Consider the following 18,896-nt stretch of genomic DNA (forward strand, 5'->3'; position numbering starts at 1 on the left):
CTGGTTTAATTTTAAAACTGGTGAACCAATCAAATTTTGGTTTGGAACTCAAAATCGAATAATAAATGGTCCATTTGTTACATTTGATATTCAATAATTTAGAGTTTATTATTTTTTTTAGAGATTTAAAAAAGAAACAGAAAATATTTTTTGTCTATCTCTTGTATTGCCTTAAAAAATTGAACCAATTCAAAATCAGTTAAAATTGATGAGTAAAAGGACTAATTCAATTGACAAAATGTAGATATTGTTTGATTAGATAGCATGTTTGATTTTGGGACGAGGTTTTTTACCAGGTAATCTACAAACAAAAAAATGTATGTAAAAAAATTATTAATATTTAGCCATCATTAATGTTTTTTATTTTTTTATCTTATATAATATTTAATTTGTTGTGATTTTTGTTATTTATAATTTTATATATTTAACTTTTTACAATGTTATTTTAGTTAAGAGTTTAAATAGTAGTATATGCTGGCAATGCAGAAATGGTGTAACAATCAAGAGTCTAATTTGATATATGTCTGAACTTATTATAGTAATGGACATACATGCCAAAGTGGAAGAAAATTGCTTTGACACGGAATTTCTAGAGATCATCTAAACGACATAGCCATAACATTAACCATGTACAAGGTAGTGCCACTTTAAATTTAACTCTATAGCAACAAATTTGGAATCATTCTCTTTCAAAATCGGTAAATCTCATGCAATTCATTTCACTATCAACCAAGTAAAGTTGCATTGTGTCTAAATTAAACCGTTTTATCATCCATCCAGGCTCCAGCCGTCAATGTCATAGTCTTACAACTTAGTACTTACAAGGCTATATATATATAATTACATACTTGTGTGTATAATTGATTGATAAATATATATCACTACACATCATAAAAAGAATATGAGAATATCTAAAATACATAAATAACTTAAAATTACCAAAAAACAAAATAAAAAATTTGATAGAAAGACGGGTGTTTGTCTCCATGCTAGTATAAATAATGCTTTGAATTTATTGTTTATAAATATAGAGACCGTTGGTCCTGCCTGCTGTCATTGTATTTTCTCTAGTTTATATCTTTCTTTAGAATTGGCTACTCAAAGTGCTCTGCAGACCCATGGTATTAAAAATTTCTTTGATTTTCAAGTGCTCTCCATGTACCTCCCCTTTCTCCATTTTCTTACTAGGTACTTTTTTTTTATATATATATATTTTTGTTCATGCAGGAAAAATCTGAGTATGGTGATAGGAATCAGCTGGTTGATGGAAATAAAGTGGACTGGAAAGGAAGAAGTGCTTTGAAATTCAAATATGGAGGGATGAAAGCTGCTTTTCTCATATTAAGTAAATATTTTTTGACAAAAATATATATACATATATATAAGAGAAATCAAATTATAACAAGATAATGTTACCCCGATCAATAACGTTTTATTCAAGATATATTTTCTAAATTTGACCATTGGATTGAAAGATTATATAATATAAATCATCTCTATAAATTTTTACATGAATCTAAAACTATTGAGGTATGTCAAAATCAAGACTTAAACACTTTAATTATATGACGTTAATCTTGATACCCCTCAATAATAATATATGATAAGATTTTAGGTTTATATAAAAATTTATAGATATAATATAATATTTCAATCCAATAGTTAAATTTAGAAAATATATCAAAGTAAAATTTTATTGAATAGTATAACATTGCTCGATGCAATGTAATATTACATCGGTGTATATAGTCATTTTCCTTATGTTAGTTTTTCGTATACATTATTTTGTTTGTGTTTGTGTGCAGCCACACTTGGTTTGGAAAACTTAGCAACATTCTCACTAGCTGTGAACTCAGTGCCATATTTCAATGGGGTGATGCATTATGAACTAGAAGATGCAGCTAACATGCTCACCAACTATATGGGTGTCAGTTACATTCTATCTATTTTGGTGGCTGTCTTGGCTGACACATGGATTGGAAGATACAAATCTGTTTTATTTTCTGGCTTCTTTGAGTTTCTGGTAAGATCCAAAAAACCTCTCATACGCTCCAACATATTGTGTAACGTATTACTTAGCACTAATACAAACCCAAAAATATGTAACATATTGTGTGATTGGCGTTGCAGGGCCTTGCATTGCTTACAACACAAGCACACTATCCTAGTCTTAAGCCACCCTTTTGCAATGTCAATGACCCAACTACTATATGTAAAATACCAAGTGTAGGCCAAAAATATTTTCTCTTCATTGGCCTATACTTGTTGGCCTTTGGAAGTTCAGGAGCCAAAGCTGCATTGCCATCACATGGTGCTGATCAGTTTGATGAAAGTGACCCTAAAGAAGCAAATCAAATGTCCACTTACTTTAACACACTCTTGCTTGCTGTTTGCATGGGTGGTGCAGTCAGTTTAACTTTCATTGTGTGGATACAAATCAATAAAGGATGGGATTGGGGGTTTGGTATTGGTACCATAGCTATATTTTTGGGTACCATAATCTTTGCAGCTGGATTGCCACTATATAGAATTCAAGTTGCTATAGGAACTAGTGGTCTCATTGAGATCATGCAGGTACAGTCAAGATTTTTGAGAACCATATGATATTGCATTTATCTTGCTGTTTTGTTTTCATATTTGGTCATGTTTTTGCCAGGTCTATGTTGCTGCAATCCGCAACAGAAATCTTCCCTTGCCTGAAGATCCAGCAGACTTATATGAGATTGAACAGGACAAGGAAGCTGCTATGGAAATTGAGTTTCTACCTCACAGAGACATTTTCAGGTTCAAATGTTCAATTCTACACCTGCCTAAAACATAAATGTGTACCTTTTATAAAAATACGGTGTTTTTATTCCTTTTATTAACAAATTTTTTATATGAAATAAACTTAAAGTACCCTGTAATTTTACAGATACTAAAAATATATTAAAAACAAAGACATGTTTTTAAAAAAAAATTAGATACGCCTCTACTAAAATCTAAAATTGAAGTTCCTTTTTCACAGGTTCTTGGACAGAGCAGCCATAAATTCAAAACCAGATATACAATTAGAGAAATCACAAGCTCCAAGTACAACAAGTCCATGGAAACTTTGCAGGGTTACACAAGTAGAAAATGCAAAAATCATTCTAAGCATGGTTCCAATATTCTGTTGCACAATCATAATGACCCTTTGCCTAGCTCAACTCCAAACCTTTTCAATCCAACAAGGCTACACAATGGACACAAGCTTAACAAAACATTTTCACATCCCACCTGCATCCCTACCAATCATCCCAATCATGTTCTTAATCATTCTAGTACCTATCTACGACCGCGTTTTCGTGCCTCTTACGCGTAAATTTACTGGCATTCCAACCGGTGTTACGCAGTTGCAGCGTATCGGAGTTGGTCTAATACTGGCTTCCTTATCCATGGCTGTTGCATCAATCATAGAAGTGAAAAGAAAAACAGTGGCTAGAGACCATAACATGCTTGATGCTTTTCCAGTATTGCAGCCATTACCTATAACCACATTTTGGCTTTCTTTTCAGTATTTCATATTTGGTATAGCTGACATGTTTACCTATATTGGTCTACTTCAGTTTTTCTATTCAGAAGCACCAAAAGGACTTAAATCTACATCAACTTGTTTCCTTTGGAGTTCAATGGCACTTGGATATTTTCTAAGTACTATAGTGGTTAAGAGTATTAATGGTGTCACTAAGCATAGTAAAAATGGGGGTTGGTTAGAAGGGAATAATATTAATAGAAATCATCTAAACTTGTTCTACTTGTTCCTTTCTATTGTGAGCTTGATCAATTTCTTTGTTTATTTGTTTGTTTCAAAGAGGTACAAGTATAGACCTCAAGGACCTATTGTCAATGCTGATGGAAAATCAAATGACTTAGTAGCATAAGGAAGAAAAGAAGGCCATATATAGTCTCAAAGATATTCATAATCCTTAAGTAAATAAATTATTTTCTGTAAGCCTTTAAGCCTAATTGATTTCTGTTTAATCTTCTTGTCATAGATCACCTTTCTTAGTTTATATCTTTATATATTGTCATTTTCAAATTGCTTACCATATCAAATATGATGAGAAAGACGCTTATATTATGTGGTACATTGAAGTTAATTGCATTGTTGTTCCTTTTTCGCTATAACAAAATGAAAAGGAACTCATAATCACAGAAAAAGCAAAAATACCTTGCATCTTTTCCTTAATCATCAATAGTTAATGTAGTTTAACCAACAAATTTACAATAAAATATGTAACTCAAATCAAATCTAAACATTTGTTTATTCAAAGGTAAAAGTCTCTTTGTTTAGTAGGAATCGAACTAGTACCTCGAAATTTACAGCAATCCTACATACTACATATCAATCATTTGCGCACATGTGCGGACCTTTTTGGGAGAGATGTCATAGTATCTTTCAAGATAAAAGATTTTTTTTATATATATAAATAATAATAGTAGTATATTACTAAAATACTCCCAAAGTTTTAGGATTTGTACATTTCATTTCACTCTATCTCTTGCATATCTCTCTCATCAGCTCTCAGTTTCATGCAATGGCAATCTTGAAAAATGATATACTAGACTTTTATGAATTTTAATTATAATATTTTAAGTAGTATATTTGTCGCTCCCCTCAATATTTTATACAGATCCATCACTGTTTGAAGAATCAAGATTATTGATAAAATTTTCCACTGACACAATCATGCGATCTCAGCTGTTCGATTTTAATCAAACGATTTGTATTTCAAATTTACAAAACAAATTCATTATACGAAGTTAAAACTGTTTGATCAAAATCACATAGCCTATATCCGTTTCATCCTATTGTATGAATGCAGACAATGTATTTCCTTTTGAGAATCTCATTAACAAAAGTCTAACTATTAAAGCAAACACGTTGCAAGAAAAAAATATATATCTATATTTTTTAATCTGTTAAAAATAAAAGTATATGAATCTGTTCAACAGAGCCCTAGCTGGTGACGAGTTCCAACTCTAAGTAGTAACAGATGGCAACAGAGTCCACTACACATAGCCACGTCAGCAGCCCCGCATGTCTACGTGGAACCAAAACCACAACTCACGTAGTCTTTCCTCCATGCAACATGTTCTGTTCCTCCTCTTATAATAACCCAACATAACATAGAAGAGTAGAAACAAACACACAAATTAAGAAAAGAAGAAGAACAATGGCATCCACAGACAAGTCACCGCACCCAACACCAGCAAAGCATTCAGATCCAAATCCAACTCCAACTCCGGGAGAACCGATGAAAATGGAGCAGCACGTGGTGGACAAGAGTGCAATGATGGTTCAGTGTTTCAAACCCATAAACCAGATGAGTCAGCACGTGTGCACATTCGCCATTTATAGCCATGACATGTCTCGTCAGATTGAGACACACCATTACTGTTCAAGACTCAACAACCAATTTCTTCAGTGTGCTGTTTATGATTCTGATGATTCCAATAAAGGTCGTCTCATTGGTATTGAGTACATTATTTCTGATGATATCTTTGAAACTCTGCCTCCTGAGGAACAAAAGCTTTGGCATTCTCATGCTTATGAGGTTTTTCATACTTCAATTCATTACTATTATCATGGTTACGACTTCTAAAACCTTTATATCAAGTTCTTCAATTTAGAACTGTTTTAGTACTACAAGTTATGCTTTTTAGTTTCCTCTAGTGGAATAATTTTGATTGTAGAAAAATGTTGAAGGATATTAATTTTGGATGGTACAGATCAAATCAGGTCTGTGGGTGAATCCTAGAGTTCCAGAGATGGTTGGAATGCCAGAGCTCGAAAAGCTTGCCAAAACTTATGGAAAATTCTGGTGTACGTGGCAGGTTGACCGAGGTATAATGGAAATTTTCATTTTTCTTTTCATCAACTAAAATCTAACAATGTTTGCATCATATCTGAGTTATAAAATTTGATCACAAATCCGATCATGGAAATTAAACTCCGCGTATATTCCAAAATTCAATTGCTATTAATTTTCCCTTCAAAATCAGAAAGCTGGTTATGTGGGTTGTTATGTGATGTGAATTGTGATCTTAGTTATTTGAGTAGCATTATGTAGCACCAATAATTCATTCACAGTGAAGACACACCAACATGAGTACATGACACCAATACATTGTTACATCAATTACTTTTATATTCTTATGTTATTATCATTACCTACGTGTTAATGTCTCAGTATCAATGTGGTGTAATGCAAAATTAGAATTGTTTGCATGTGTTTTTAATGTTGGAAAATTTATGTAAAAATTGGAAATGCAGGGGACAAGCTTCCACTAGGTGCACCAGCTCTAATGATGTCACCACAAGCAGTGAGTCCAGGGTTAGTGAGACCAGAGCTGTTGCATGAGAGGGATTCCAAATACAATATTTCCTCAGAGAGCCTTAAAAGCTCAAGGATTGAGATTCCAGAACCAGAGATGATTAGCCCAATGGCTGACTATTGGAAGCAACATGACAAAGGGTTTGTCATTGACTTTGAAGAAACTGAGATGAAAAAAAGGGCTCCTTTTCCTTGAACATATATAGCTATTTTATATGTCATCATGAGGGAATAAAGCATAATTGGGATAAGCTAATAAATATGTTTTAAGTGTTTGGCTATGATGCTTTACATATGTCACTGGTTTATATGAAAAATGTTTAATACCAAATCTGAAGCTGATCAGTCGTATGTATAATTTAATCAAAATTGTTGACATTGTATTAAGTTTATGAAGAAATGAATCATATGGATAGAAATGAATCAACTGAACAACCAGATAATACACCTAAGTAAACTGTTCACATTTGCTGTGAGGGACAATATTTCAAACTGATCAAACAATATATTTATTGCATTATTTTGGACAACAGACATGTACATGTACATGTACAGTTCATTAGTTTAAATCAATAATTGATTAAGAATTTTATAGGAAAATAAAAAATAATCAATCAAAACATCAGAGAGGAATTGTAATGTACACTAATTAATTATTACGTTATAATAACAAGAGTTAATCCCTAGTAAGTTTCTCTGTCTTAGAATCCGCAGACTCTTTCAGGTCTCAGGTCTTTGCAAAAAAGTTATTACAAGGAACGCACCAATGTCACATCCTAAGCATTACTAAGCAAGTGAGCGTATAATATATACTAATTAAATACTGCTGCAACATTTTTAATAAGAAGCACAAAGAAAAACAAGACGCGTGTCAAGGAGGACTCTTTAAAAAATAATAAACATCTTATGAATTGATTTATTTTACAGCCTTGCCGTGACTTTGAGGCTGCCAATTTCAAATATTTTCCAGTGAACTTTGTTTTGAAAATTATTATAAGAACATTTTTTTTCTATAGTATCATGTATCTTCGTGATCATTATTTGTATATATATTTCAAATTAAGGAGATATATATCATATTATTATTAATAATAGCAGCCACATATACACCAGCTTAACTTATGTTTAAAATTCATTTAAAATTCTAATGTGATTGATGATTGATGACAGTTTGATGCAATAAAGAAAAACAAATATTTATTTTAAAATTTAATTTATCGAACATATATCAATTAAGTTATCGTTTCAGCTGTATAAACAAAAATGTCATTGAACGTCTGAAATAAAAATGTCATTGAACGTCATTAATATTTCAGGTGATTTTTAAGCATCAATTACCGATAATGAGACATTGATGTTGTCTTAGTAAACTTCTGAGAAGATGTTGCAGATATTTTCACAATATTTTTTGGTTAATATTAAATAATCGGTAATAGGATCCATTGAAAACTAAAACAAAGAAACATAAACAAGTAGATAAGTAAATAAAAAATTAGTTACCATTTTGTTCTATATATATCCATTCATCAAAAGCTCGTGCGGATGAATTTGAAACCATCTAATATCCTATGGTGGAATGATGGCAAGCATAAAAATCCTCTTCTTTGAATATACTGTTATTCTTCTTTTCTTTCTTTTTGCATCAACCTATTGCATAGTAGTTACAAGCCTTAATTTTAGTATCAGCACTCTTTGCATCAAGGAAGAAAGAATGGCACTCCTTAAAATAAAAAAAGATCTCAGAGATCCTTCCAATTGCCTTTCTTCATGGGTTGGGAATGATTGCTGTAATTGGATTGGTATACAATGTGACAATCAAACTGGTCTTGAATTTTTCATGATATCAATTAATATTAAGTTTTTGTGATATCGACATCTATAGCTCAACTACAAGCAAACTCTCCAAGGTCTTCAATTTTCTACCATAAATCCTTGTCTTATGGCCATGGGATGTAGTCGCTTAAAAAGTTTCCATGATATCAATTAATATTCAGTTTTTCAAATAAACTATGTATATAACCAAATTGGTTAGAAGGGGAAATTCTTGATAAATATAGTTGGCCTTGTTATAAAATTAGCCAGCCACACATCCTTTAAATATAGGTCACATACACCATCCTAGAGCAAATAATCAGTACATGCATTGTGAAAAGGGAAAACAGGACATAGAAACTCATACAAACATCCAAGATTCATTGGCAAAGCACTTAAACATAATCTTATGAGTCTTATATAAATTTAATATAATTTATATGTATTTTAATCAATAAAATAGAATGATTTGCATATATATTTAGTTTTTATTTTGTGATTTACCATCTTAAGATAATGTTATTTTATTTATTATTTTAATGTAATATTATTTAAACTTTTCGATTTTGTGTGACGTTTAATTGATTCAAGTTAAGAGATTAATTTTAATCCACTACGAATTTAATCAATGATTTTAATATTGTCTATTTTACAAATCCAAATGAACAAATATTCTTGACAATTTTACTATATTCGTAGATTTAGTTTTATTTGTAGTTATTCTCTTTTTATGTTAATAACTAACTTGATAAATGTGAATTTATTTATAAATTCATTATTTTTTATTTTAATAACTTTAAATTTATAGTATTTTTATTAATATATTTTATTTATTTTAGTGGTTGAGTGTCCTTTTTTAGTAAAAGATAAATAACTTGATGTTTCAAAACAAATTAGTAAAACACGATGAATTTTCGTTGTAAATTTACATAAAAGCCACTAAAAATAACTATAAAAAAATAGTTTGCTTATAGAAATTGTCCAATCCAATCCAATCTACTCCATCTCTTTCTCGTTTCGGTGAAATAGATTTCTGATTTTTCAACGCAAGTGGGTCCCCCATAGTAAAGCACTTTCACGGTCAAATTTAAATAAACAAATAAAATTAACATATGTAATCAAAAAGACCGTGGATGAGTCATTCCACATAAACAAACGGTTAAGATCATCTCAAATCTACAATGAACGTCAGCAAACTGTAGTATGACGCCGCAGTGCACGTTAGACAACCGTTCCATACACTGCGCCGCCTTGTTTCAATCACCTACGCTGGCTTTTCATCATACACGTCACGCGCTCAAATGACTGCGTAAAACACACCGCGTCCTCCACCTTCTCCAAAACTTCAAACATTTCCGCGTTCAACATTGATCACATCACAAGTAGCATACAGAATTTTCCACTATCAAAACTTCAAACCAAAGCATAACTTAACAAAGCCTTAAACAATCTTCAAAATCCGATCTTGAATCGATCTTTCACTTTCTGAGGTATTTGATTTTGCAATGGAATCGAAAAACACAGCTAGATTTAAGCTTGGGAAGCAATCATCGCTAGCACCAGAACGCCATAGTGAAGAAACAGAGGTGCAAAACAATGGTGATGGTGGTATTGATCCTGGAGTGAGGTTGATGTATTCAGCAAACGAAGGTGATGTTGATGGTATACGCGAGGTGTTGGAATCAGGTGTGAGTGCGAATTTTAGGGATGGTGATGGACGCACTGCTCTTCATATTGCTGCTTGTCAAGGTTTTACTCATGTTGTTGCTTTGTTGCTCGAAAAAGGTGCTGATGTTGATCCTAAAGATCGATGGGGTAGCACGGTAATTTCATTGCAATAACTTCTATTTTAACTCTTTATTTCCTTTAGTGGTCTAAATTGTAAAGATTTTGTGCATGATTGTACTGATGTGGAGAAAAAATGGCGAGGAATAGAGTTGTGAAATTCTGCCACATGTAATTAGTGTAAGACTTATCTTAAGATAGATCAATCATAGATAGGATAGAAGATAGATTGGTTGGGGTTTTGCATGCTATTTGGATAAACAACTTAATTAAAACGCATATAAATGCTTATGTATAAATTATTTCTATAACACAAGATATAATAAAATCAAACTGTTTTAATGCTATAAGCTATTTTTAGAAGTTATCCCGGAGATCTTATGGAAACAAGCTGAAAATAGTTTATGAAGATGTTATAAGCTATCACAAATAGTCTCACAAGTGCTTGTGCTTGTAGATAAGTTCAAATAAGTCAATCCAAACTAGATAGTGTTTTTGCTTATTTCCAAATAATGTTGGGGTGGATTTCACATACCCTCCAGTGGTCTAAATCTGGCTTCAGCTTTGAGGATAGTTTTGTCTTGATTTTATGTTGCTTGACTAGTCTTGTACTATGGATTCATTCTTTAGGTTGTAATGCCTGAATAAGTGTTTAGGCTTGATCTTGAGATCCTTAGAATAAATGCCTGAATATATTATTCTAATTGCTACCTGTAGATTGAACTAGAGCCATTTTATGTACACATCTTGTTAATTGTGGGGAAGTTGACTAGTTGTTTAGGTTTGATCTTGAGTTCGATAGAAAAAGTAACAGTTAAATAATTAACTGTATATTTACAAGAGCTTCTTGTCATTTGTTCTGAACTTGGAGAGTAGAAGGGTGCTGTGCGTGGAGCATTCTTCTGGCAATGTGGTTTGATCTGTTTTTCAAACATGTGTTTAATCTTGTGCTACAAATGATGTGCATATTCAGGCTGTTTTCTGTTGATATTTTTAGTCTTATGAATCTCGTCTTTGTGTTATCTCCTTTTCCTCCCTCCCTCTCTCCTAATAGAATATATCTAATCTATTTTCTTTTAGGGAAAGGTATCTTGGTACACGATATATATCTAATCTTAAGAGATAGTCTAAAATACTCTAAAATTAGAAACTAATTCTTTGAGATACTATTGGAAAATATCATGATATTATCATATTTTTTTGACAACAACAATTATGGAGTTTCTGTATGGACTGAATTTAAACATAAATCACTGTTTTTATATATATAATTGCTGGACTGGTTATTAATCTCTTGTTTCTCAAAACAGCCCCTTGCAGATGCGATATATTATAAAAACAATGACGTGATCAAACTTTTGGAGAATCATGGAGCAAAGCCTTTGGTGTGTGTATATTGAGGATTCTTGCACTTATTTGTCTTGGCATATCGGTTTTGTTTTGAATTCTGCTAATGAGTGGCAATATATGTGAATATACTGTTTCAGATGGCCCCTATGCATGTTAATCATGCACGTGAAGTCCCAGAATATGAAATCAATCCCAAAGAACTTGATTTTACCCACAGTGTGGAGATAACGAAGGTAAACACATCATTAAAATGTATTATTTTTCTTTTTGACAGTCAAATTAGTCTGTATTCAGTTTTTCTTTAGGCTTAAATATACTTTTGGTTCTTTATCTTTTACCAAATATTTATTTTGGTCCTTTATCTTTTTTTTTTAATTAATTTTCGTCCCTTATTTTTTATAAATAATGAATATTAGTTATTTTCATCATTAACCCTTTCAAACAACTGTATGGTAACTTTCATGAACTATTGAAGTCTATAAAGTTAAGTGTGCAAACTTATCAAGGATGAGATGAAGATACATAGAACTTTGATAAATGTCTTTCATTTCAAAGAGTTTATATCTATTTCGAAGCATGCAACGAGAGTTTTTTCAAGTGCAAGTCTATTATTCGGTTAAATTGATGTTTTTTTGAAAGAATGTTATCGTAGACACATATTGACAATTGTTAGAAGAGATTCCAATGATCAGAAATTGCTATAGTTTTTGTTGTGATTGTGAAAAAGACTAAAATACATCACTTATAAAAGATAAAGGACAAAAATTAATAAAAAAGAAGATGAAGGACCAAAACGAATATTATATAAAAGATAAAGGACCAAAATTATATTTAAGCCTTTTTTTTTATTTCAAAAACCTTGTAAAACTATTAAGGTTTTCTGTTACCACATCTCTTTTATTTTCCAACTTTTAGATTAATTACAAATTTTTTTGATTCTATGTGGTTTACTTTTTTTCCCCTTTCAATTATCATACTAATTTATATGCTTTATAGTACTTACGTGAATTAATCAAACTTCAATTCCATACTTAATTTTGCATCCTATGATATTTTGTTAAATGGCAGGGGACTTTCTGTAGTGCATTGTGGCGTGGGACTGAGGTTGCGGTAAAAAAGCTTGGAGAGAATTTGATTAGTGACGAGGAGAAAGTGTGAGTTGTATTGTATATAAACCTTGTGCAGAGATGTTTTAGTTCTGTTATATGATTTCATGATAGTTAATATACTTGACTTCTAACAGGAAGGCTTTCAGAGATGAGCTTGCCCTGTTCCAGAAGATTCGGCATCCAAATGTAGTCCAATTTCTTGGTGCTGTGACACAGAGTAGTCCAATGATGATTGTGACTGAATATCTTCCCAAGGTTTTGTCCTATAATCTCAAGAAACATAATTTCGTGGTGTTTCTTGGGATGTTAATTTGGCGAAATTTAACAGTAATTTGATAGAAAATGTTCCTTTCTAGATCTCATTTCCCCATGTTGTGCAGGGAGATCTTCGTGATTTCATGAAAAGAAAAGGAGCTTTGAAACCAAGTACAGCTGTGAGATTTGCACTTGATATTGCTAGGTATTTGACACTCTCATGCCTTTATGTTATTTTGTTTATTCTGTTTGCTAGTTGCAACTGTGAGTCACGAAGTCATATTTAGATAAGAGATCTACTGGGTTCTGAATAATGTCCTCTCTACTGCAACATTTGTCTTTTTTGTCTGTTAAAAGTGTCGCTTAACACCATTTTTATTTGAAATCATGCAGGGGAGTGGGTTATTTGCATGAAAATAAACCATCGCCAATTATTCACCGTGATCTTGAGCCTTCGTAAGTTTCCTTGTTGAATGATTTGTTTTTTCCTCTGTTCTTATATTTTAAGTCCGAATGTCTGGATTAATAGTCTGATATATTCTACACTTCTTATGAGTAAGCTAACAGTAATATATTGCGGGATGATTCTGGGCACCTAAAAGTTGCGGACTTTGGAGTTAGCAAGTTGCTAGCAGTTAAAGAAGACAGGCCTCTAACTTGCCAAGATACTTCATGTGGGTGCTGCTGCTTTTCTTCAACACTGTCATTAATGTACTTTTTGAAATATCTAAATATCTAAATATCAATAATATATTTTCTCATTCATATAGGACATTGTGATTTTTTTTATGCGGTGGTCTTAGAAATGCTGTGAAATAATTTTCTAAAACTAGGAAATTTGTTATATTTGTTTATAGGCCGCTATGTGGCTCCTGAGGTTTTTAAACATGAAGAATATGACACCAAAGTGGATGTGTTCTCATTTGCACTAATTCTACAAGAGGTAACTAATTTTTAAGTTAAAAATCTATATATGGATCTATACATTATACAAATAATATATTTTATTGTTTATTATAATTATAGTTAAAATCTTCTTTTGGTCCCTAAAAAATTGGTAAAAAAAATACAAAAAATGTGTGCTTTTTGTTACTGATAAGAGACTAAAATACATATTTGTTAAATGATCCATGTGTAGATTCTTGGGTCCCTTAACCATTTGGTTAGAGGTTTGATCTCTGGTTGGTGAATATGATAAATGGATCTCTGTTATCTCGAGGGATTAGTCTCCGCAGTTTCACTTGAATGATACCTTGGTTTACCAACAACAAAACAAAAAAATCTTCATAAAAACCAAAATAAAGTTTTATCAAATTTATAGGAAATAAAAACAAATTTAACCCTTATGTGAACAATCGCTTAGTATGGTAGTTTATGTGTTAGGTAACTCCCTTACTTATTTAGGGAGTTTGTTGGAGAGGGAGAGATGATAGGGTTATAAATAGAGGAAGGGAATGTAACTGAGTGGGGTTGGTGTTAGTTAATTAGCTACGTTTTGGGTGGGAGAAACAAGGCTCTCAAATCTTGCGAGCTTCTTGACATATTTAGACTCTTCTTTCTTGGATCCTACTGATCCGGGGGAGGAGAAATTTAAACTCTAAAGCGACTTGTCTGCTTCTTCTTTCTGACATACTATTATATTATGGCCCAGTACCTATGAATGAGCTGTTAAAATATCTGAAAATATAATGTGTATACTAGAATCAAAGTATCTTAGTTGAACTCTTAAGAATGATTTTGAGATTGGTTTGTTGTTCAACTAAACTGGGATTAGGAGTCAAGTAGTATCTTAAATAGGGGCTTAATGCTTTTTGTTTCATATCCTTCAACCAGATATCATTATAAATTTTTATCCAAAATTTCCTTTTTCACTCTTCCTCCTTCCCTACCCTAGAACCCTATTATTTTAATTAGGGTCTTACAGTGGTACCATCCTCTGGATTTTGTCTTGTTGTCACCATCTAGCTGGCTGTCAAGTTCTCTAAATTTTGGAACTAGATAGTGACAGTGTTGTAATGGTTTTTTTTTCTTCTTTCAATTGACAATGTTCAAATTCCAACCATTAAAACCATACATAGACCAACATTACATGTACTCTCTGCTTTCTCTTTTGCGACTGTTGGTGCCAAATCTACCAATGTCTAATCATCTCTTAGAATTTGGGTTTATTTGACCTAAGCCAACTCTTACAAAATCGGCTTGTAGATTTGCTGTGAGTGATACAATACAGTCATAATTTCATGTAGTCATTATTCATTACTGATGTTTACTATATGCTCCACTTTAGATGATTGAAGGCTGCCCTCCTTTTTCTGCAAAGCACGATGATGAGGTTCCTAAGGTATATGCTGCAAAAGAGCGGCCACCCTTCAATGCTCCCGCCAAGCGTTATTCTCATGGAATTCGAGAGTAAGTCTTCTATGTTTTTCGGTCATATTTAATTTAACAGGTAACAAGAGGTTAAACTATTTCTTCATCTTAACATGTAATTGTCAATCTTTTGCTAATTTAATAAGTATGAGTATTTTTTCCCATATGATTGGAAAATAATTATTATGTTCCGTGTATGTAAACTGTTTGCTATTTTACAAAGCAAGTCTTGCTAAAATTAAGTTAATGTGGTTTATTAGAAGGCCATAGCATTCTTGATATATGACAATTTTGTTTATTTCACTCTATGTCTTGTCCACCTTGCCTGAGTGTGAAATTATAACACTAAGCTTATCATTGAACATAACTTCTCTGCCAAATTTTACTTTTTCTCGTATGATAATGATTTCTTACATAATTTTCATTTGGTTGAACTCTTCAATAATATCTGCTTATAGGTTGATTGATGAGTGCTGGAATGAGAATCCAGCAAAGAGGCCAACATTCAGACTAATAATAACAAGGCTAGAGTCCATCTACAATACAATTGGTCAAAAACGACGTTGGAAGGTTATCCTCACATACCCTTTCCTCCCTTGATCCACATATTTTTTTTACACATCAGCATATGCTTGTTCAAATTTATGTACTTGGTTGAATGCTGAATTTGATACTGCTTGTGTTGAAATATATTAGTTTTTCAAGCATGTAACGTTGATACCGGTTGCTTCTTGCTCCTTGTAACGTATGCAGGTTAGACCATTGAGGTGCTTTCAGAATCTGGAAGCCTTGTTGAAGAGAGATCGTTCGAAATTAAGCAGTCGGGGCGGATCATCTCGCTCCACTTCCAGCCATAAATGAAGGATGAACATTGGCATAATGATAACGATACAAAGCAAATTTCACTTGTTGAGTTGGAGCGTTGCAACATTTTCTCGTGTGTATTCCCAGGATCATGATTGTGATTTTAGCTTCCAAGATTCTTGTTCAATGATTTGTTTACAACTGCATGATATATGGCCATAGAATTGCTTGTAACAAAAGAACGTATTCTAGGAATTTGCTCAATATCATGTACATTATGTATGTATGTATGTTTTGTGCAACGAGACATTTCTTTGTATAAACATACGCAGTAAGAGTTTTGATTAACTTTTTATTCGAACAACCTAACAAATAAATGGAAATTGCAGAATTTAAGATGCTCAGAAAATCTATTATATATATTTAAAACAGACTCCCGATGCCACATCATCATATTTTGCCACTTCAACAAATTTCATCCACCACATCAGCCAAAAAGCTGATGTGTACCTCATGAGAGTACCCCTCCTCTTTCAACAACTTCTCATCTTCCTTCTACAATTTCTTTAATATCTCCAAAATCTATTTGATAATATTATTTTATAATAAATTTATAAATTATAAAATTATTTTACAATTATTTATAATAAATTTAAAAATTATTTTACAATTTGATAATAATTAATAAAACAAATAAATTTAGATTACGGTACAATATAATTTAACATTAACATTTTTTTAAAATAAAAAATATTAAATAGTCAATTATATTTTTAAATTTTTACATCTTATTGTTGGGTTTGTATTTTACATTTTATTTTATCAAATAAATACAAGTACCATTATATGTTAAAAAATAAATTGACATTTATAGTTACTTTCAATTTATTTCAATTCATTTTTGTAGTAACATTTTATAAAGTAAAAATATATATATTCTATTTGAAAGAATATACCCAAATTCATTAAAAATAATCATAAAATACGAATCTATAAAAAATTATTAAAAAAATAATTTCCAATTATTAAAATCTATTATCTATTATATATATTTAAAATAGACTTCCTCTGCCACACCAACTTATTTTTTTTTACAAACTCTTGATGAAATATATTCAATAACTTTTTTTATAACAACTTCTCATGCTCGCAATTAAAACATCATACTAATGAAACAAATAAATTTAGCTACACTACAATATAATTCAACGTTAATATTTTTTACATCTTATTTTTGAGTTTGTATTTTATATTTTATTTCATCAAATAACTACAAGTACTATTATATGTTGAAAAATAAATTAATAATTAAAGTACAATGAGTCAAACAATTATCCTATATAATAAGTTATCATACGAATTTTACAAAATATTTAAAAAATTAAATTAGATGATTGTGATAAACATGATTTTTCTTCATTTTAATTTTTCTAATCATATTCAATTATTATAAATTAATAAAGTAATATTATAAGATAACTATATTTATAATACATAAAATATTACTTATAAAACTTATAAAATTAATTAATCAATATCCGCGCAGCGCACCAACAATAATCTAATTATAAATTATGTGGGTATGTAATTATGGAGAGAGAAAAACTAGCTTCATTGAGTATCTTCTTCTTTTGGTCTTACATTCAATATCCTTTTTAACGGAATTATTTTCAATCAACTATTTATTGTACTCAAGTTTTCTTCTAAACGTGTTTAAATCTTTTACCCGTACAACTGCTGCTGAATGTGCAATAATGGTAAGGACCATTAGATTTAGAGAGTCAATTTTACTCTCTATGTCTAATTATCATTACTGCTATTATATTATACAACGGTTACGGAGGATTCAAATTCAAGTTTGTTCTATTTTTGTTTTCATTAAAAAAAGTTTTTCCTAATAGATAGATCTATGTGAATATCTGCAGGAACCTCATTACCAAAAAAATTGGCAATTTACTAGTGCTACAGAGGCCCAACATAACATTTGAGCATACTTGAGAAGCCATAATTTGATTGCAAATTGGTAATATTGCAACGCATAAAATTACAGCTACTATAACAACAACATTTTTATATAATGATAACTTTTACAACTGTTCGCATGCCCAAATTTATATTATACTAACTTGATTTGATAGTTTTGAATAAGGTCTAAACCTATACGTAACTATATTTTTTTTACACGCTAAGATATTTTTCTTGAAAATTTTGTTAGTTTTACAAAAATTAAAAACAAAAACAGAAATATTAAATAGGAAAAAAATGGTGTTAGTGTATAAAATATAGTGTCAAATGTATTTTACCCCCTAATTTATATGAATAATTGCACTATTCACCCCCAATTTATTAAATTAAGCACTTTACACCTTCATTCAATATTATTTTTGGCAATTTTCCCTTTTAATATGATTAAACTCTTAAAAACAATAGGAAAATTTTAAAAATTGGGAAAGGGAGAACTATTTCAACTTTACCTTTTTATAAAATCTCTAATATAACCTTGCTAACTAATAACTAAGAAATTTCCTAAAATAACTAAGAAATAAACGAAAAGATGAAACTTTCTTAAGCAATTTTCCGTTGCTTCAGTTCTTTTTGTGCTAAAAGTCCTTCCTCAAATAATCCTTTCAGAACCATTAGAGGAATCTCCCTGAGTAACCCCTTCCTCTAAGTTATCATTATCTACTCTAAAAAACATTAATTCTGAGGATTGTAAAAGTGTTTTGTCTATAATTTGGTGGAGTTCTATCTTTTATAAAATATATATATTTTTTATGATATTAGGACCTTTATAAATAAAACTTCAACTTATAAAAAATAAGAGAATAGTAGAATTTTATAATTAAAAAAATTGGAATTGAAAATTTTCAGTAAATTCTACTATTCGACATGTATTGATACATTTAATTTTTAAATATTTTTTATTATTTAAAAAATTATAATAATTAAATATTATTTTCAAAAAGTGTTAACAAGATAAAATTTAATTTTTATTATTCATAATAGTGAATATTAAATATTTTTTACAATAAAATATAAAAATTAGTATAAT

General features: G+C 30.8%; 3 protein-coding genes across 3 annotated transcripts; all 3 read left to right on the forward strand.

Annotated features, from left to right (window-relative positions):
- The first annotated feature begins 26 nt into the window (after nucleotides 1-26).
- LOC101489455 (protein NRT1/ PTR FAMILY 4.5-like) lies at nucleotides 27-4,086 on the forward strand. The gene is made up of 6 exons (XM_004486224.4): nucleotides 27-1,121; nucleotides 1,228-1,345; nucleotides 1,806-2,023; nucleotides 2,131-2,574; nucleotides 2,657-2,784; nucleotides 3,008-4,086. Exons 1-6 carry the CDS (start codon nucleotides 1,119-1,121, stop codon nucleotides 3,900-3,902), a joined length of 1,806 nt encoding a protein of 601 aa, XP_004486281.2. The 5' UTR covers nucleotides 27-1,118; the 3' UTR covers nucleotides 3,903-4,086.
- Nucleotides 4,087-5,148: 1,062 nt separating this feature from the next.
- On the forward strand, nucleotides 5,149-6,864 carry LOC101492455 (oil body-associated protein 2C). Its single transcript, XM_004485893.4, has 3 exons — nucleotides 5,149-5,579; nucleotides 5,755-5,869; nucleotides 6,299-6,864. Exons 1-3 carry the CDS (start codon nucleotides 5,199-5,201, stop codon nucleotides 6,553-6,555), a joined length of 753 nt encoding a protein of 250 aa, XP_004485950.1. The 5' UTR covers nucleotides 5,149-5,198; the 3' UTR covers nucleotides 6,556-6,864.
- Nucleotides 6,865-9,534: 2,670 nt separating this feature from the next.
- LOC101492788 (serine/threonine-protein kinase 12) lies at nucleotides 9,535-16,192 on the forward strand. Its single transcript, XM_004485894.4, has 12 exons — nucleotides 9,535-9,994; nucleotides 11,267-11,341; nucleotides 11,444-11,539; nucleotides 12,375-12,460; nucleotides 12,550-12,670; nucleotides 12,796-12,875; nucleotides 13,064-13,126; nucleotides 13,238-13,344; nucleotides 13,528-13,613; nucleotides 14,958-15,079; nucleotides 15,499-15,610; nucleotides 15,794-16,192. The coding sequence occupies exons 1-12, from the start codon at nucleotides 9,677-9,679 to the stop codon at nucleotides 15,899-15,901; spliced, it is 1,374 nt and encodes a 457-aa protein (XP_004485951.1). The 5' UTR covers nucleotides 9,535-9,676; the 3' UTR covers nucleotides 15,902-16,192.
- The last annotated feature ends 2,704 nt before the right edge of the window (nucleotides 16,193-18,896 follow it).

The sequence above is a fragment of the Cicer arietinum genome, chromosome 1, assembly GCF_000331145.2.
Source record: "Cicer arietinum cultivar CDC Frontier isolate Library 1 chromosome 1, Cicar.CDCFrontier_v2.0, whole genome shotgun sequence".
In the NCBI taxonomy this organism is placed as follows: domain Eukaryota; kingdom Viridiplantae; phylum Streptophyta; class Magnoliopsida; order Fabales; family Fabaceae; genus Cicer; species Cicer arietinum.

Excerpts from the sequence above, each read along its gene's own strand:
- LOC101489455 (XM_004486224.4), top strand. Across the intron at positions 2,575-2,656 it reads GTCTCATTGAGATCATGCAG|GTCTATGTTGCTGCAATCCG; the intron begins GTACAGTCAAGA and ends TGTTTTTGCCAG. Across the intron at positions 2,785-3,007 it reads CCTCACAGAGACATTTTCAG|GTTCTTGGACAGAGCAGCCA; the intron begins GTTCAAATGTTC and ends CCTTTTTCACAG.
- LOC101492455 (XM_004485893.4), top strand. The coding sequence starts at position 5,199 with ATGGCATCCACAGACAAGTCACCGCACCCAACACCAGCAAAGCATTCA. Across the intron at positions 5,580-5,754 it reads GGCATTCTCATGCTTATGAG|ATCAAATCAGGTCTGTGGGT; the intron begins GTTTTTCATACT and ends TGGATGGTACAG. Across the intron at positions 5,870-6,298 it reads TACGTGGCAGGTTGACCGAG|GGGACAAGCTTCCACTAGGT; the intron begins GTATAATGGAAA and ends TTGGAAATGCAG.
- LOC101492788 (XM_004485894.4), top strand. The coding sequence starts at position 9,677 with ATGGAATCGAAAAACACAGCTAGATTTAAGCTTGGGAAGCAATCATCG. Across the intron at positions 11,540-12,374 it reads ACAGTGTGGAGATAACGAAG|GGGACTTTCTGTAGTGCATT; the intron begins GTAAACACATCA and ends GTTAAATGGCAG. Across the intron at positions 12,461-12,549 it reads ATTAGTGACGAGGAGAAAGT|GAAGGCTTTCAGAGATGAGC; the intron begins GTGAGTTGTATT and ends GACTTCTAACAG.